Below are 21,016 nucleotides of genomic sequence, written 5' to 3' on the forward strand. Positions count from 1 at the left end.
GCTTTTGACGGTTTTATGCTATGATGTTAGGGTGTCTCCATTATTTTGTCCACCCCTTGTATATATATTCATGCGCGCGCGCGCGCGCACACACACACATTTCGTAGACTGACTTCAGAAAAAATATTTTTAGCATAAAATACAAATACACACAATATAAATGTTAACATATTAATTCATATAGTACTAGTAAACATTTATTTAATAACCAACCATGTAATCCACACTCTCGAAAACCTATTTCTGTAAAATTTTGAGGGTGTGTGTGTGTGTGTGTGAATTTTCCCAGGGTTCCACCCCACGCCAATCCTCGTTTTCCTGACAAAAAAGAGTGTTTTGTAGCATCTTAGGAGGCCACCGTAATTCATTCAACGAACAAAAAGACTAGCATTTTCCAATGATTCCTGGAAGGGAGGGGTGAAATTTCCGAGGATTCCACTCCGCCTCCCCCCGTTTTCCGGACAAAAAAGAGTGTTTTGTGGCATATTAGGTCACCGTAATTCATTCAACGGAAAAAATATTTCCAGTGATTTCGGGATGGGGTGGGGTGGGGGAGATTTCCCACCCCTAATTCTTTCCGAGCAAAAATAAGGAGTTTGTGGCACATTAGGCGGTCAGGGTACTTGATTCCACGCAAGAAATCCGAGGTTTTATTTTGCTTCTTTCGGTCAATATAAAGATCCTCACCCGGGAACAAAAAAAAAAAAATTAACCAGCCTAGGGGTGGGGGGAGGTGTTAATAAGTATGTGGAAAACGAATGTGAAAAAACAAATGCGCGCTGACGAGCCTGGGGGTGGGGAGGGGACTTTCGGAAAATTCACAAGATCCGATTTTTCCATCATTGGGGTAAAATGGATATATATTGAGTTTTTTTTTTAACGAAATTCCACGTTTTTGGTTATGGAGGATCCGATTCCGAAAAATTTTTTTTTCAAAAATCGCATTTTTAAAATTTCATTGTTATCGCAGTTTTGTGAGATTTGGTTGTTATTTCTAGCATGTGGATAGCCTGCTTGAAGGCTTTCAGAAAAATATCCATTTTTCTGAAAGTTATGAAGAAACAAATTCAATTCGAGGGGCACACTTGTGTAGGAATGCCTACAAAATATGTAGAGTTTGTCGGAGATTTGGCTGTTATTTCTAGCATGTGGAGAGACTGCTTGAAAGCCTATTTAACGCGCGCGTTAGAAAACCCCTACGTATGCGCAATGACCGAAAGGGTTTAAAAACGTTCTGTATGTCGTACATTCGCGAGGGGTGGGGTTAGGGTTAGGGTTACTTTTTTTTTTTTTTGTCTTTTGAAAAATTGAAATTTTAAAAAGATTCTTTTTCAAAATCATAATCTCAGTATTTTTCCACATATATTGCCAAAAAAAAATTCTGAAAAAAGTGAAAAATGAAGAAATCGGCGGGGAAATAGAAATTTTGAAATGACAATTCTTTTACAGCTTCGGAATGTTCGTAGCCGAAAACGTGGGTTTCGGTAAAAAAAAAAAAGAAAAAAAAAACAGGAAGTGGGAGTGGTGACGGTCCGCCTTGTCCGCTATTCGTTCAACGAAAAAATTCCGGGAAGGTGGGGAGGTTCCGATTTCCCATCCAACCCTTTTTTTTCGAACCAAAATAAGGGGTTTGCAGCACTTGATTCCACGCGAAAAATCGAGGGTTTTTTTTTCCTATGTGAACCACGTGTGGGTGTACTTGTCCAAATTTACCCAAAATTCCACTCATACCAATATATGTACCCCTTGATTTAAAACATTTCAATTTCTTGTACATTCAAGTTTTACCATGCCAATAAAAAAAAAAAAAAACCCCTCAAAGCAAACGTCACCTGGTGGAAAGCACCTTCAAGAATCCCCCCCCCTCCAGTGCTTATGACTAACTTTATGTAGTAGAAAGCGTCCACAATCTCATTATTTATGCCCCGCCCTGCAAAGGCGGCATGCTGCCAGAATCGTTTAAACACCGGGCAAAACGCTTAGCGGCGTTTCGTTCGTCTTTACGTTCTGAGTTCAAATTCCGCCGAGGTCGACTTTTCCTTTTTATCCTGTTGCGGGGTCAATGAAATAAATACCAGTCGAACACTAGGCTCGATATAATCGACTAGCCCCTCTCCCCAAAATTTTAGGCCTTGTACCTTTAGTAATAAACACAAAAACATATGTAAGTCGAAGTGATGACAATATGCTCAGAATTCCCAAGGCTCTGATAGCTAGAGATATGACATCATTTACAGGAACTTGGGGTTCATCGCAGCTCTTAATAGTATTTCATTATCAACGCATGTGTTGTAGTTCAAATACTCGAATGTGAGTGTTTCCTCCGATCACTCCAGTTTCCTTGGATGGTTAACTGCCGAAACTTTTGATTTCTAGAATTTCAATAAAATCTTCAAATTTAATAAAACTGTTTTCCCATTTACATCATGTTTATGCTTAATAAAAACTTGATTAAGAGTTGTCGTTTGCTCAACTAAGTTATGAAATATACTAATAATACTGAATGTGTTGATAACAAAACACATTTGACACGGGAATATCAAAAACAATAGATAAGAATTTCATTTTGTATATTAAAAATAACTTTATTGTCTTTTTAATTGGAACTTCCATTAGAGTAAATCTGAGCTGTTTACAACTTTTCAGCTTGCGTGTATACATTTGTGTGTATGTGCATGCATATACTTTCGTGTGTGTATGCATATGTGTGTGTTCGTTTGTGTACGCGTGTACATTCGCATGTGTGTGTATACATGACGCCCTAACTATCCTCCAAGCTCGCTGCCTTATATAGCATTACAAATAATATTTATAACTAGCATAAGTAAAATATGTTAAATTCGGTGAGACGGGTATAGTCGGTTTACCAGTACTTGACTGCTCTTTATTTAATCCCAGAAGGATGAAAAACGATGTCTCTCACGGTGGGATTTGAACTCAAAACTGAGACACGTAACTAATAAAACAAGGTAGTTGTAATGACGCTTTACCGATTCTCGTAATTTGATGTGCAAATAATAATTTGGCACAACCGAGTCAACGAGGTAGCCTCTCAATGATCACTGAACTCATTAGAAACAGCATCCAATCTCTTTAGAATCCTCGCCATTCTTAAATGAAGGAAGACCACAGTACATAATGTAGCACTACATACTCCTAAATGGCCATAGTTAGAATGTCTTCGATTATAATTCTACTCGATCAGAACTGACCCAGGACAGACAACAATAACAACACAACTCCCCTTTCGGATCCCGCATGCGTAATTTAGCCGTAGTTATTTTAATTGGACAATGAAATAGTAGCACAGATACAAGGAAATTGTTATAAAATCACTGAAATGATCTTTCACCGGTATTTTATATTCTCGTTTAGTGTTATTCACACCCCAGGATGAACTGAATTTTTAGAACTGATTCTAATCTATTCCCAAGCAGTAGTCTGTCTCTGCAGCATAATTTAAGTTTTCTAATCGAAACTAGTTTGACCGGTGAAGCCTATCTTTTACGGGTGTGCTTTTAAACATTTGCATATGCTATTTTCGTTTTTTTCCCATTTGTGAAAGGTTACGACAAGGACAGCATTGGGAGTAAGTGCTTAAATAACTTCCTTTGATTTTTAAAAATTGATATATTTGTCGTTTTTGTCAGTTATTGATCATTTTAGTATATATATATATATATATTTTTATAAAACAAAATTTCATAAAATATATAGTATCTGTTAACAGTCTTAGCAAAAACCTCACAGGTGAGTTTTTGTATATATATATATATATAGATATATATATATATATATCTTAAAGAATAGAGCTCAAAATCGATGCATTGAAGGTATACTCTATTGAAATGTGCATAGGTTTGGCTTATTGTTGTTGTTTCTGCTATTATAATTGTTGCTACAATAAAGTACCTTCAATGCATCGATTTTGAGCTCTATTTTTTAAGATATATATATATATATATATATATATATATATATATATATTTCTTTTTCTTTTATCTGTTTCAGTCATTTGACTGCGGCCATACTGGAGTACAGCCTTTCGTCGAGCAAATCGACCCCAGAGCTTATCGGTCTCTTTTGCCGAAACGCTAAGTTACGGGGACGTAAACACACCAGTATCGATTTTCAAGCGATGTTAGGGGAACAAACACAGGCACATAAACACACACACACACACACACACACACACACACACACACACACACACACACACACACACACACACACACACACACACACACACACACACATATATATATATATAGATAGATAGATACATATACGACGGGCTTCTTCCAGCTTCCGTCTACCAAATCCATTCCTAGGGCTTTGGTCGGCCCGAGGCTATAGTAGAGGACACTTGCCCAAGGTACCACGCAGTGGGACTGAAGCCAGGACCATGTAGTTGGTAAGCAAGCTCCTCACCATACAGCCACTCCTGCGCCTGTATGTATGTATACACGCACACGCACGCACGCACGCACACACGTCCAATAACACTATACTTATTCCACGTCCTCGCGTTGTTTTTTCGTGTTTTTTTTCTTGCTTGTTCATGTTTGAATTGACTATATATATATATATATATATATATAAAACAAATAAAATTCATTGTTTTAAAAATGTTAAGTATTTGCTATTTACACTATATATGTCGTTTTATATTTGACCTTGATGGTGTTGCCGGTTAGTTGGCGACGGTCCGATTACGTAACAAGTTGTAGCGAGTTATATTACCAGTAGCATTGGAGGAGGGCGGTTTTGGGACACCGTGCTGGAGGTAAAATACAGCCCGTCAAAGGCTGGAGGAACTCAGAAACTTAGAAGCGGCCATCCAATAATTGCGTTATATGATATATATATATATATATATATATAATAATAATAATAATAATAATATTAGGGATAAGAATCCAAAATTACAGGTAAAAACTTAATTAAAATCAATTTATTAAAAATTGAAATTAAATTAAGTTTCACAGTATTAAATGTATATATATATATATATATATATATATATATATATATATATATATATATACTTTATTTAAAAGCAGCAGAAATATAACAAAAAAACCGTTACTCTGAGTTTCACGTGAAACTCAGAGTAACGGTTTTTTTGTTATATTTCTGCTGCTTTTAAATAAAGCATATTACTCTACCTCTGGTATTTGAGTACTCTTTTTTCCACCTTGTTGCACATTTCATGTGCTTACTCCGGTGTATATATATATATATATATATATATGAGTAAAAATAAATACAAAAAAAGGGGTTTTGTACCATCCATTTTTATATTATATATTGTATATTCCATATTCTATATTCCATATTCTATATCCCACATTCATTTTACAAGAATATAAATAAAACAAAAAACAGAGTTGGAACTCTTTTAAATAAAATAATATATATATATATATATATATATATATATATATATAGTTTTAGGGAAAAGAACCAAGGTTCATGAACTCATCGATGAAAATCCATTATCTTTATCTTATGATATTTACTTTGTATTATATTATACTTATTTATTGTGATTTTACTTATTAATTTTTCTATATGTGACTGGATTTTCATCGATGACTTCATGAACCTTGGTTCTTTTCCCTAAAACTATATATATATATATATATATATATATATATATATATAGATGAATAAAGTTAAAGAGAAGGCAGGACTATGGCATTTAAGTTCATTTAGTTTAGTTTAAGAGAGTTAATGCTAATGCGATGTAGTTTGAAGCAAACTTCTTACCACACAGCCACGAGGACTTGGGTATTTCTTGTTTGGTGGCCAGGTGTGCATTTAGCTTACGTGGGTGGGTTAGACTCTAAGCCGCGACAAAGGCAATTAACCCATTAAATGGAGGACTCTTTGCAGAAAAGACTCGGGTCTGCTGTTAAATGAGTTTGTGGAAAACATTTAACGACGACTCTCTTTTATTAATGACATTTCCAAAAAGTGTAGTTCGTCCCACACAAACCTTCACCACTAAAAATAAAAACTCTGTATAGGTAGTCTAGCGATTATACTCGGCTGTTAGACCCGCCTGCATTGAAGCTTCCGGAAGAATCCGTTAAGTTTGATTAGCCTTAAATCGCTGTTCCAAGTTTATGTTACTTTTGTTTTTGTCATAGACCAGTTGTTCTAGTTAGGTGCCCACAGCTGGTTGGTACTTGGATTGGTTTAATAAAGCGAAAAATAAATGTTTATGAATTTACTTGCCGGTACTCCCATATGAGTGTATGAACGTGCGTGCTAATGTGCTATGATTATTCACAAAATACAAATATGGGTGTATATGTTATGTGTGTGCATCATTTCGATTTCTTCTAATTTATTACTGCCTCATGCTCTCAGCAGACAAAAATAGAAAAGGCGTTGTCCCGGATGCGAATTTTTTTCCCCACATGTGTTCCGGACCCCAGTAAGGAACTCAGTTGCATAAAGCCAATCAGAGCTCACCTTGACCTTGTTGTCAAGTTAACAAACACACTCTACCAAGTAAACTCAAGATGAAGAACTATATATAATGATATAAGTATATATCATTCTGCCCATATGTCTCATTTTATTATTATTATTATTTTATTTGTTATTTTTACTTTTATTTTGGCTATACATATATAACATTTATTGTTTAAAAACATTTATAGTTGGAACTCCTCCTGACCCCCCCCCCCCCCTTCAGGGCCTCCCCTCTTCTTCCATCTCTTCATCTTTTACTGTTCCTACTTATATCCCTTTCCCAGGGCTGAAACACACAAAGGTCATAAATTAGGTCTACCCACAACATACATCATTAACATCCTCATCTTTCGACTCTGGATAATTGTCTTGAATCTATTTAAGAGATCTTTTCACTTGAAGTTGTTGCACACATTTTTGCTCTTTGTGTGGTCAAATACATCGTATTCCATTGGACGAATTTTGGTAGCATTGGTTCTCCCATTACTGTTTGACACACCGCCAGCATACTACCAGATAAACAGTTTTGCTATATGCAGCACTGCTCACTGTATCATCATCATCATCATCATCATCATCATCTTTTTTTTCTTCTTCTTCTTCTTCTCCTCCTCCTTTCTCTTCACCTCTTTCCACTTCACTTTCGTCTTCTTCCATTCGTTTTTCCTCCCCCTCTTTCCCTTTCTCCCTCCTATCTTTATATGTATCCACCCACTTGATTCCCCCCTCACCAACATACACTCTTTTAATATTTTCCTAACAACAACGTCTAAAAGATACACAATGTAATAACATGCCTTTGATGCAAGTCTGATGAAGTGCCTCTCCAATGCTTAAAACTGCAAATATATATATATATATATATATATGTATGTATGTATATATGTATGTGTGTGTGTGTGTGTGCGTGTATGATTGTGTGTCTGTGTTTGTTCCCCCAACATTGCTTGACAATCGATACTGGTGTGTTTACGTGCCCGTCACTTAGCGATTCAGCAAAAGAGACCGATAGAATAAGTGCTAGGCTTACAAAGAATAAGTCCTGGGGTCAATTTGTTTGACTAAAAAGCGGTGCTCCAGCATGGCTGCAGTCAAATGACTGAAACAAGAAAAAAGAATAAAGGAACTAAAGTTATCCAAGCAGTTAGTAGACAGAACTCCCTCTGGGTGAGTTTTAAAATCTAAAAACAGCAAATAAGAGAAATAACTCTAATATGCTGCAGTGGTTGAAATATTTTTGACAAAATAGACAATGCAGAGTGCAGTAGATCTTATCTTCAAACACCAACTAGTGGAAGGGAAGGACAGGTTTCTATCTTATTAAAACTTCTCAGCAAAGAATATTTTACTGAGCTAGCAAAACTCATAAGTCGGTAGCAGCAGATAAAATCCTTTGGTTCAATATCTAGCATTACTTCGGTGTCATCTGCATAGCTGTTGAGTGGCACCAGTTGTATACATTTTTGTTTTGTATCTAAGAACATTATGGGAAATGAAAGGAATCCCAGAATTGTGTCTTGTGATACTCAATTTATTACAACAGACCTTTTGGTTATGGTTCAGTTGACAGCTCTCATTTGATTTCAGTCTTTCATGAAATCAGAAAACCAAATGCCCAGCCTTTTTATCATGCCAATGTTTTACAGCTTATAACATAAAATTCTGCATTTGATCATGTGAAAGACTTTAGCACAATGATTTCCAATCTATTCCCCACCCCCAGGCCCCACTATAACTTTCCAGAAAAATGTTTACCCCTCTGGTGAAATATCCTTAAAGAAATATGCACACTAGGGCATTAGAATAGCGCTATACTGTAGCAAACAGTTTTTACATAGTATGCTTCGCTGGAGGGATTGGTTTGAGCTATAGCTGTAGTAGGCTGAGTAAGGGTATAGTATGTTTGTTGTGAAAAAAAGATTTTCACTATTCCATTTTAAACTATAAAAAAAAAAGAAAAAGAATTTTTGGATCCCATGTCCCACCACAATTTTCCCATGACTCAATAGTGGTGGGATTTGTCCCAGATTGGGAATCACTGCTTTAACGGAATCAAGATACATGAACATCATACAATCTGCCTTTCACAGGCAAAAGAAGCTCTTTGTTTCCAGTAGGAGTTAGTAACAAATCCATGAACCATTCTTAGTCTGGTTACTTTGTTTCACAACACCCAGCTCCATTGCCAATTACCTAAGTAATAAATATTGTCAACTATTTAATCTAGCAAGACCATCTCAATAGTTGAAAGTATTCATTTCCTAATTGCTCTTCCTGCTAACTACTCCAACATATCTGCTATATGCAATGTCTTTCTCTGTCAATCTGTTTATGATCCATTGCATCCATAATTTATATGAATACACAATATATAGTTGCCACCATTTTTACCATTTTTATATGTATATCACCACATCCTAGATAGCAGCAGAGTTATATATTCTTTACCAAGTTTTTGTTTCCAGGTCACTCAATCCATGTCTCTGGGATAAATTCCAAAGAAATGGTTTCACCTTTAATTTCTATTTTTCTAGTCCCATGATATTAATTTTCTTTTTCTTTTTAGGGAATAGAAATGAGAATGAGATTTGGGTATATGAACTGCTGGAACCAAAGCAACAGAATGTCCAATTGGGCTGTTGCTATTGGAGTTGGTGTGGTTACTGTTTCAGGTCTTCTTTTTGTTCTTAAACGATGCAAATGCAGAAGGTAAAATAGTTTTCGTATCTTAGCAACTAAATTTATGAAACACTTTTACAATTTTCATTTCTTCATTTCATAGAAGGCTTAAGTGGAGGCGCAATGGCCCAGTGGTTAGGGCAGCGGACTCACAGTCATAGGATCGTGGTTTCGATTCCCAGACCGGGCATTGTGAGTGTTTATTGAGCGAAAACACCTAAAGCTCCACGAGGCTCCGGTAGGGGATGGTGGAAGACCCTGCTGTACTCTTCCACCACAATTTTCTTTCGCTCTTACTTTCTGTTTCTGTTGTACCTGTAATTCAAAGGGTCAGCCTTGTCACACTCTGTGTCACGATGAATATCCCTGAGAACTACGTGAAGGGTACACGTGTCTGTGGAGTGCTCAGCCACTTGCACGTTAATTTCACGAGCAGGCTGTTCCGTTGATCGGATCAACTGGGACCCTCGACGTCGTAAGCGGCGGAGTGCCAACAAGTAGACTTAAGAAAGCTTGTCATGTGTGTATGTATGTGTGAGAAGATATATATGCATGTGTATGTATGTGTGTGTGTGTGAGCGAGAGAGAGAGCGTGTGTGTTTGTGTTGTGCTGCGTTTTAATATTGCTTATGTGTTGCTTGAAAGAGTTTCACTGCATAGAGAGTGTTGTTGATTACATTTTCCATTAAAAAAGAAAAGAAGATGAAAAAATTATGTCTTTCTGTTGAGCAGTTCAAGTCTAAAAAACAGCAGAGAAGGAGACCTTACTAGAAACATGCAGGGATTAGTGAAAGGATAGGCATCTAGTTGTCTCTGCTAATGCATGTAAAAATGATGATGATTGTGATAAGTTACAAAACTAAGGCATTTTTTTTTAAAGACAGAAAGTCTGGGTCATTTACTAAGACAAGACTGGATATTTCTTAAGAATACATTTACAATAAAGCATAAAATGCTCATGGGATTAAAATGTTCTCAGTCTTTTATTAACAAAGATTATATGCATAAATGAATGATTTGTGTCCCAGTTTAGCAACTACTGAAGAAAGAACCTAAGCTAATCAGTTGACGAATCAAGTTCATATCTGGGTCACAGTCAAAATATTTTCTAATGGGAGAAGAAAATAAGGAAAAATACTAAAATTTTTATTTAATTTATTCATTTATTTTCTTTTCTTATTGTAAAATTCCACCTGTCACTGACCTGCCTTCCCAGTTACTTACCTACCTATCTACCTTCCTACCTATCAGCTGACCCAATTGATCAACCAAATGCATGTGATGATCAAGTATTTATAATGTAGACTATGAAATGTATTTAGCACAATTTACAATTTGAAATGTCAGGAGTTGCCACTTTGCTTTTCTAAAGATCAGATTAATTTTATCAGAGCCAACAGCTAATGTCATCCATCTCTTCATTGCATGCACATTTCAAAATTATATTTTTATAATTAATTAAAATTTCTGAAGTTGTCATCTATTTGCTTGTGACTATATTTGAACGATATTGCTCATTGAAATTATAGTCTCCTCCCCTCACAGAGAAAGTAATTTTAATTAAATGATAAGTTTTTATGCTATTATATTGAGTATGTTACCTCATCGAGGAATTGACAAGGAACTTGGAGATGTGGCAATTAGATGTACTTGATAAGATGCATCAAACTAAGTAAAACCACCATCTTCCACATGTACAGGCCTGTCGTTTCAAGTGCCAGTGCCACATGAAAAGCATCTGTGCCAGTGTGGTGTAAATGCACCCGGCACATTCTGTTAAGTGGTTGGCATTAGGAAGGGCATCCAGTCATAGAAACCATGCCACAACAGACAGGACAGCTCCAGCTGGCAGCTCCATGTTAACCCAATCAATACATGCCAGCATGGAAAGCAGACGTTAAATAATGATGATGATAATGATTGAGTATGTTAGCTTTATGTCAGATGTTGCGTTTTTACCCTTTAGTATTTAAACTGACTGTGTCAAGCCGAAAGTTTCAAACTGTTTTATGTTCAAACCCAGATCTACCATACAATGTCACTCTAAAAATAAATAATCACAAGATTAATATCTCAAAGCCATGAGATAATGCATGATTAATTTTTTAAAATATGTATATGAGAGAGAGAAACACACACACACACACAAACACACACACACACAAACACACACACACACACACACACACACACACACACACACACACACACACACACACACACACACACACACACACACACACACACAGCAGGTTTTTGCACTGACAAGGCAATTGTTCAGCCTAGGTCTATAGTAGATTACATTTGCTCAGGGTGCTGATCAGTGAAATGGAACCTAAAACTGTGTGGCTGCAAGGTGACCTTAGCTGCACACCGATGCCCGTGTCTAAGTTTTAATGTGTATTTAAAATTTTGTCCCTGTGTCTGTGTGCACATATGTGTGTGTTGTGTGTGTGTGTGTATGTGCGTGTGTGTATGTGCGTGTACTGAATGTTGGATGATGCATTCATATGTTTTATATTATTTTAAACATTATTTGATAAATATTGTCTATATCAAACTCTTTTCTAAAGGAAAAAAAATTATCCCAAAGATGTGATCATTCTTCATGCTATACCAAGAGCACAAGATACACCAAACCTCTCTCCTTTTGGTATAAAGCTAGAGACATACCTTCGTATGGCCAAGCTACCCTATCAGGTATGTCACATTTAACCTCACAATCTTTCTCTTTTCATTTTATCATCATTATAGATTATTCTTAACAATTTTACATACATTTGTCCATATTCATATAATTTAAACTAGTATCTCTATCATTTATCATCACTGGGCAAAATGATTGTTCTGAAATCTAATTATCATACATAATATATGCAGAGTTTGGTACTGTTTCACTTATTTTTGTATTTTTCATTTTCTGAATTCATCATCATCATCATCATAATTTTCATATCTGCCTTTTTCTCCCATGGGTTTTTCACAACAATTCTTATGACTGGATGCTTTTCTTGTTGCCAGCATTTATTTGTTTTCTAGTATGGTACTTCACATCAGAAGATCTTTGCTCTACAAACTACCGAGCAATATGGTATATCACTTAAGTGGGGGAAGTAAATAAATACCACTGCTGCCTAAGTGGTGTCACACCAAAGACACATGGAAACAAACATATCCATGCACACACAAACACACACACATGCATGCACATGCTTACACACACACACACGCATGCAACCATACACACACATATGCATATATATTTATATATATGCATGTTAAGTGGTTGGCATTAGGAAGGGCGTCCAGCTGTAGAAATCATTCCACTACAGACAACTGGAGTCTGGACAGCTCTCAGCTAGCCAGCTCCATGTCAGACTGTTCAGCCCATGCCAGCATGGAAAGCGGACGTTAAATGATGATGATGATGATGTGCATACATACATAGTTATAATCCATTTGCATCGGTTGTTAGTTGCCGAGACATGGCATCCTTTAAAACCTCCGGACTTCCTGAAATTCGCTAACACTGTGGTGCGATGGCGGAAGAAGACAACAAGAAGCAAAAGGACAGAATGAAGCGTTGGACCTTACCTTGCCGACCGCAGCGGGGTACACGATCGCTCCTAATCAGAACACGTCTTTCTCGTAACGTCGCTGTTTTCTCACTGGCCCCACGTGCTAGCCTTCGACCGCGTGTCGCAGACTTCCGATCTGACCCTTCCGGTTTGGCCCTTCCGGTCTGGCTTCACCTCTGTTTGCCTCACCCCTCTCCACCACAACACATAGTTCGTCACAGCCCATAACACCACAAACACTACACCTGATATCCCCAACTCCATATGCATGCACACATGTATATCATGATTCATACACTGTTCACTTTCTTGACTTTTGTACATAATTCTATGTACTGTACACGCACCTTTGATGAGTTGCAGTGCACCTGAGCACTATACATAATAATTTCATGATTGTTATTATTATCATCAGCATTTTCGGTAGAGTCAGTTCATTTCATAGTGAAGTATACATCAACAGGTTGCTCATGTTTCATTTTTGGCATAGTTTCTGCAGCTAGATGCCCTTTCTTACACTAACTCCTTAAACCAATGTACAGATTGAGTTTTTTTTTTCATGATACCAATGCTAAATGGGTGTCATGTTCTGTTTATAGGAAGTTAATTATATGGCTGGTCATAGAGTGACCAATGGTTTTGCATCTATAAAGTACTAAGTCTTATAGGCGGCTCATTGGATTCTGATGACCATTGGCATGAGAGTCTGGTGAACCATCTATAATGCTAAACGCTTGATAGAGGCAAAACCAGATGACCAGCCAAAAATGAACTTCCTATCAATACATTACTGCTCTAATGTTTTAGAGTGTACTTTTATGGATGTGTGATCCACTGACGATATCTATCTATCTATCTATCTATCTATAATTTAGTTTATATAAGGGCATTACTATACAATAATACCTCATGCTTAGAGGTAAAATGTGCTTATTTCGGTAGTCTTGACTTATGGAGTCCCTCTAAGCGTGAGGCATTATTGTATAGTAATGCCCTTATATAAATTAAGTTATATATATTAATGGAAAAAAATTATGGTTTTTTTTTTTCCTTATGAGGTTTTTTCACACTAACTACTTGATAAATTCTTATAAAGTATTTATCCTAATATTAAATCTATCTATCTATATTGCTAGGTTGAATATACCTATGAGATGTCACCAAAACATAAAACACCTTGGATTACATACAATGGAGAAGTTGTCAGTGACTCACAGTTTATAATCGAGTATTTAAATAAGAAATTCAACCTTGATTTAAACAGTCATCTCTCGGAGGAACAACGTGGTGTTGCTAGAGCCATGCAGAAAATGATAGAAGAGAACTTGTATTGGTAATCGTTCTTTCTTTCTTTCTTTTTAGGGTGTTCTATGGGACGACCTTTGATGAGATGCATAAGATTGTTTCTTTTTACTGTAAATTTCTTTTCCATTTAAAGACATTTAAATTATAATGTAATGTGTTCTTGATGATGTAGACGTCAAACATCTTAAACGTTTGTAGCAATTAATAAATGAATGATCAGAAAACAGGAGTTAAATTTCATTTTCTCATCCATTTATTAATTGATATTACGCTCTATACTGAACGACGAGCTGGCAGAATCGTTAGCACGCCGAGCGAAATGCCTCGCAGTATTTCGTCTGCTGCTACGTTCTGAGTTCAAATTCCGTCGAGGTCGTCTTTGCTTTTTATCCTTTCGGGGTCGATACATTAAGTACCAGTCAAGTACTGGGCTCGATGTACTCGACTATCCCCCTCCCCTCAAATTCCAGGCCTTGTGCCTATAGTAGAAAAGAATATTTAGTACGCCGGGCGAAACGCTTTGCAGCATTCCGTCTATCTTAACTTTCTGAGTTCAAATTCTGCCTGGGCCGACTTTGTCTTTCAGCCTTTCAGAGTCAATAAAATAGGTACCAGTTGAGCACTGGGTCGATGTAATCGACTTGCACCCTTCGCCGCAATTGCTGGCCGTGTGCCAAATGTTTTCATATAACATACGTATACGGCCATATCACGTTGAAAGCATCGGTTCTCGTCCGATCACCGAGGTTAAGCAATATCGAGCCTAGCTAGTACTTAGATGGGTGACCGCTCGGGAAACCTAGGTGCTGTAAGCATTCCATTTTCTAAAGATGGTACAGTACGGCCGCAGTCAAATGACTGAAATCAATAAATGAATAAAAATATAATAGAAAATAATATAGTAAACAACTAGCTATTTGCGTCAAGGGAGATTACTCTAAAATATACATATTGGGTTTTACCTCCCTTGAGTATGTATTAGGATCAAATGTAATTTTAAATGCATAATGTTTTAAATTTTTTTCGCCAGGACCTTCAAGACTGGTTTACGGAAGGGAAGAAGTTAATCTTTAAACCGAGACCTGACCCAAATACTTACTATAGACTGAGGTCCGTCAAAGTACCAGTATCGAACTGGGTGACGGATTAAGTCTATCACAGAGGGTGGGCGTGGTTTTATTTGAACTCAGAATGCAAAGTGCTGAAAAAAATCCTCCAATCTTCACTGAAGGGATAAGTTGTAAATTTGACCTTGGCAAGATTTGAACCCACAGTGTGGGTATTTAAAACAAATACGGCAAGATATTATACCTGGTCACTATTTTACAATTGTAAAATAGAGTTTCTTCAATAGATGATTGTCAGTATAGTGTGTTAGTTAACTTTGTGGTTAAACACTTCCAGTCAATATTGCTAATTTGTTAATTAGCCAGGTGAATTAGATTGACAGAAATTTGCATAATCTGCCTTTTAACTTTATTTTAAAAATTTTTTTGAAAACTATATTTCTTTCACCATTTGTTGCTTGTTGTTGTTGTTACAATAGGACAATTAGCATACTGGGAAAAAAGCTTAGCAGCATTTCGTCTGTCTTTACATTCAGAGGTCAAATTCTGCAGAGGTCATGTTTACGTTTCACCCTTTCGAGGTTGATAAAATAAGTACCAGTTAAACACTGGGGTCAATGTAATCGACTTACTCCCTTCCCCGAAACTACTGTCCTTGTGCCAAAATTTGACAATGGCAGAACTGTTAGCATGCCAGGCAAAATGCTTAACAGCATTTCATTCATCTTTAATGTTCTGAGTTCAAATTCCACCAAGGTCAACTTTACCTTTCATCCGTTTAGGGTTGATAAAAATAAGTACTAGTTGAACACTGGGAGTCAATGTAATCGACTTACTCCTCACCACCCCGAACTTGCTGGCATTGTGCCAAAACTTGAAACCATTATTGTTATTATTATTATTATTATTATTATTATTATTATTATTGTTATTATTATTGAGCTGGCAGAATCATTAGCCCATCGGGTGAAATGCTTAGCAGTATTTCGCATCTTTAATGTTCTGAGTTCAAATTCCACCAAGGTCAGCTTTACCTTTCATCCTTTCAGGGTTGATATAATAAAGTACCAGTTGAACACTGGGGTCGATGTAATCGACTCATCCCCACCTCCCCAGGCTGCCCTTGTGGCAAAAATTTGAAATTATTATTATTATTATTATTAAGGCAACAACCTAGCAGAATTGTTAGCATGCTGGATGGAATGCTTAGCAGTATTTCGCCCATCGCTATGTTCTGAGTTCAAATTCCACTTAGGTTGAGTTTGCTTTTCATCCTTTCGAGGTCGATAAATCAAGTACCAGTTGAGTAATGGCGTTGATGTAATCGACTATCCCGCTCGCCCAAATTTCAGGCCTTGTGCCTATAGTAGAAAGGGTTATTATTATTATCATTATCATTATCTTTATCTTATCTTGAAGGGCTTTGGCTCTCAGTCGATGGGTATATAGTTATTCTGACCCAACTCTGAGAACTGTGATCCCTGCTCCGAGATTTATTGTCTGGAGGATTAGAAGAATGGTTAAGAAACAGGCTTACTGCCAAGGTATGGGTCGACACACTCCTTCAGAAGTGGAACATATTGCAATGGAAGATTTAAAGGCTCTCTCAGACTTTATTGGTAAGTGATATATCTAAAGAAATTAGTGTGTGTATGTGTGTGTGACAGAGTCTGTGATTATCCCTCCACCACCACCACCACTACTTGGTACTCGGTGTTGGTTTGTTTACATCCACATAACTTAGTGATCAGCATGAGACCAATAAAATAATTGTCAGACTGGAAAACTAAGTACTGAGGTCAATTTGTTTAACTAAACCCTTGAAGATAGTGTCTCAGCAGGGTTGCAGTCCAATAACTGAAAAAGGTCAATCATTTATTTATTTTGTGGAGAAAACAGTCTAGTGTGTATCTCTTCTGATAGAGTTTCTCACTACTACAGAAGATACCAGTTTCTATATAATCATTGAAGATGATTATACTGAAACTGTTCTGCTAGTTCTTTCACTGACTGAACAATTTTAAATAGAGTAAAGGCTGTATGCTGTAACCCATGTTAAAATAGCACAATTCACTTTAGATTAAAAAAGACAAGATAAAAAAAATAATTGCCGCTGCTGACAACAATGATCATGTAAAATTTACAAGTGATCCATTGGTTTCCAGTGTTGAATTTAATTTGTATTACAAGGCTACTCTAAACAAAACAGTCTTTTACGAGATTAATCCTATGAGAGAAACATAATTTCTTTGGTCTCATTTAAAAAACATGAGGTGATTACTCAGTGGTGGATATTCATAGCCTGAAATAACAAGTCATTGAGTAATTGAGTCAAATATCCAGCAATGAGCAGAGCAAATAAGGAAGATAGACCTAATAACTACTATTGACAGCTTGTTTAACCCTTTAAGTATGGTGACCATCAAAAAGAGATTTGTCAAAAGCTTGTAGAGAGAGATGAAAGTTGACAATAGCTAATTCAGATTGTCACACCATGTTCCATCCATCCATCCATTTTTTGGCATTTTCCCCCTATTTCTTGGAGGGTATGAGAGTAGAATGGTCAGGCTTCTTCTCTATAGAAGCAATCATCATTGCACTTTCCAACTCGATTCTCAAGCATGATCTGAGACTATGGATATTATTCAACCATCTCATTCTTGGTCTACCCCTAAGCTTCCTGTCAGTTGGCAGTCTAAATATTTAACTGTAAAATATTTCATATGGTCAAAGTGACATGCTCAAACGTTAATTAGGATACCTAAATGATTAAAAGATAAAGGTATTTTACAATCCTTAATTAACTTCTAAGCTTAAAATTTTAAATCACATTTTAATAATCCATATAAAACTCAAACTGAAGGATTTGTATATAATTCAATTTCTTATGAATTCTACAGGAAGAAAGAAGTTCCTTATGGGAGTCAATCCATGTGAAACTGATTGTGCTATATTTGGAATGATTGCTTGTTTAAAGAAAATGCCAGAAGGTAGCTTTTTCATAAAGGTCTTTAAAGGTTAGTATGACCAGTTATTTTTAATTCAGAATGCTTTCATATTGTAGAATAGGTGGCATATCTTATTTTTTAATAAGTTTTTCATAACATTTATTATGACTAAACAATTCATAGTATCAAACAGCTTTTGAAGTTATGTACAGACTATGTAAGAAGATTCTAATAGCTATGTATTAATTCAAAATTGAAATGGATGTAATCTTACACTTATTTTCATGTCTGTTTTTCCATGGTAGCATGAGTCAGACAAATATTATTGAGACAATATTTTCTTCCAGCTGTTTGCACAACCTTACCTCTTGGTTAAGAAAATAAAAATAAAAGGGCTATTTTTGAAGGCAACAAATCATTGCCTTGAAAGCATCAAACCATTTGTATAAATATATAATTATCAGTGTAACAAGTTACAAGAGATAGTATGTTACTATAGTATTTACATCCTTGAATATTTCTAACAGTAGTTTACCTAAAATTAGGGCCAATTAGCCCCATTTTATTTCATCTTTTTGATACCAAGACTACCTCTGCTTCTATGATACAAAACACCTTCTTCAAAATGTGATATTTAAATAAAGTGTTCATCTTAAATTTATGTAAAAATTTTTTGCTAATTTCCAATCACCATCTAAATAATGAACTAAAATATTTTACTTAATCCTCAATTTTTTTTATATTTTCAAAATTAGTTGAAACATATATAGTAACAAAAGGGTTAAGACAATTTATATTTTAAAATTCTTTCTGTTGTTTATTTGTTGCTTTTTTTGTTTTATTGTTTATTTTTTTGTATGTTTTCATTACAGAATTGTATTTTTTATGCTACTATTTCTTCTCTTTATTCAACCAGATAATTCATTCCCAAATCTAATTGCTTACTGTGAAAGAATGAAAGAATTGTTCTGGCCTGATTGGGTTATTCCAAACTGGAATGGTCCAACAATGGGACTTCAGCCACTAAGACCATAGTTTTTCATAGAAGTTTGCTTGGTGTAATTTCTAACAGCTTTATTTTTCTATTTGTGTTCTTTTTTTTTTTTTACCTCTTTTCTACTAAATAAAACATATCAAATAGTTGTATTGCAATCAAGTACTGAAGAATTTTGATAAATAGCTGATACCTGTTTATATATATATACATATATATATATATATATATATATATATATATATATATCCAACAAACTGTTTTCCTTTCATCATGTGTTCTTAAAAATTAAAACCATTCTTGTAATGGAATTTATACCAAACTAGTTCTCAGTAAATATTTTATATTTCCTTTCAAGTTAAATCCACAGCTCCTTAAAATATTAAAAGAATTATTCAAAATATTAAACCTGTTATTTTTTTGTTTGTATTATTTTCTTGTTGGTTGGACTCATATCAGGTCCAACTGAACGGACATAAAATTAAGGGCATTCTAGCTTTGACCACCACTTGTCTTCTTTTAAGGAAATGTAGGAATAAATTATCAAATATTCTTTCCTCATTTAAAATTGTAGGGTGTAATTTAAGAGAAATTTTACTTACATCCAAGTTTGAAATTGTTGATGAAGTCTTTAAAAAACAAGGTTTAAGTTTTAAGACCATAAAAAACACGGTTTAAGCCTTAAGTTCAAAGCAAAAATCTAAATATAAATTACATGCTTATGGATTTGTAAAACTAAGGATTATTCTTTACTGTACAGATGCTCCGTAACAGCTTCTCTTACACACTTACAATTCACCCCTAATAAGGTTCACCACTCTTAATATAGGGGTTCCCACATTGACTTCTTTTCCTTGTTATTTTCTAAACTAGTACCTATACCAGAATGTCTTATTACATGGGCCCAGAGAATAGGGGTCAGGAACATTTGGGTTTTAGGGGACCCAAGATTCAATTTGAAAAATAAAAATTAAGATTCATATTATTAATGTTGTTGTTGACTTTTTAGTACTGTACAATTTGCTCAGTTCAGGGGACGAACAGATATATATAGATATATTGGCAGCATGTGGAATGGCATTTTCATCACTCGTTCTCTCACTCACTTTCTCTCTCTTTCACACACACAAACACATACACACACACTCTCTCTCTCTTTCTATCTCTCTCTCTTTCCTACATATATTTTGTCCATGTGAGTGTATGTATCAATGTACTCAAATGTATGTATTACTAGGACAACTGGATAAAATTATAACATCCATATTCTTTCATTCTCTATCCATCCCTGCCTGCCTGTCTGTCTCTTATACACACACACACATGTATAGACACATATACACATACAAAAAAACTTGTACATGTAACTTAATATATGTGTGTATGTATTCATACACATGGTTGAGTTTTACGTATATAATGCATGTGTAAGCATACACTTACATTAGTGCATTATTTATGTATACATGTAAAGGTATCTTCCAGATAAACCAAATCAAGCAGTTTTCAAAAATATTTATTACAGTCCAGTTCACATACACTAGAACACTTGTAAGTATTTGTTACTATTCAATTCGAATTCAGATTTCAACAACATGAATAAGAATTAATACAGTATATAATATATAATCAATTTATTATATACTGGTCCAATTGTCTTAGTTTCAGTATCGAAACAGATGACATAGTGCTTAAGTTAACAAAAGCTTCTTGACTAAAAATATAAAACCATTCTGAACTAGCACAGAAACCTCTGTGTAGTTGCTGTTCATTCATGATCCGTGGTAAAAATGGTTGTCTCCTATTAATGTTTACTTCAGTTTTCACCAGATGTTATATAATGTAGCTTTTATTTGATCGCCAAAACAAAATCACACATTGTATTGAATTTTATTCTCGTTTTAGCCTCATGTCAAGCTTGATCATGATGACTTTATGATCAAATGCTTTACTTCAGAT

At 35.4% G+C, this 21,016-nt stretch overlaps 1 protein-coding gene and 1 pseudogene across 2 annotated transcripts; both read left to right on the forward strand.

The window, feature by feature from the left end:
- Positions 1–2,846: 2,846 nt before the first annotated feature.
- Positions 2,847–19,472, forward strand: LOC106883422 (failed axon connections homolog). 2 transcript variants are annotated; one of them, XM_052968556.2, is made up of 7 exons: positions 2,847–2,969; positions 9,053–9,195; positions 11,739–11,865; positions 13,880–14,076; positions 16,535–16,734; positions 18,016–18,132; positions 18,980–19,472. In XM_052968556.2, exons 2-7 carry the CDS (start codon positions 9,062–9,064, stop codon positions 19,096–19,098), a joined length of 894 nt encoding a protein of 297 aa, XP_052824516.1. In that variant the 5' UTR covers positions 2,847–2,969; positions 9,053–9,061; the 3' UTR covers positions 19,099–19,472. The 2 variants fall into 2 exon arrangements, with proteins under 2 accessions (XP_052824516.1, XP_052824515.1); XM_052968555.2 differs by lacking the exon at positions 2,847–2,969 and adding an exon at positions 3,452–3,589 and having other exon boundaries at positions 18,980–19,240.
- LOC128248230 (5S ribosomal RNA) lies at positions 14,745–14,863 on the forward strand (annotated as a pseudogene).
- Positions 19,473–21,016: the final 1,544 nt, after the last annotated feature.

The sequence above is a fragment of the Octopus bimaculoides genome, chromosome 6 (genome assembly GCF_046866305.1).
Source record: "Octopus bimaculoides isolate indiv1 chromosome 6, ASM4686630v1, whole genome shotgun sequence".
NCBI classification, from domain to species: domain Eukaryota; kingdom Metazoa; phylum Mollusca; class Cephalopoda; order Octopoda; family Octopodidae; genus Octopus; species Octopus bimaculoides.

Coding starts and splice junctions, on each gene's coding strand:
- LOC106883422 (XM_052968556.2), top strand. CDS start 9,062: ATGAGAATGAGATTTGGGTATATGAACTGCTGGAACCAAAGCAACAGA. Junction 16,735..18,015: donor GGCTCTCTCAGACTTTATTG/GTAAGTGATATA, acceptor TGAATTCTACAG/GAAGAAAGAAGTTCCTTATG. Junction 18,133..18,979: donor TTTCATAAAGGTCTTTAAAG/GTTAGTATGACC, acceptor TTATTCAACCAG/ATAATTCATTCCCAAATCTA.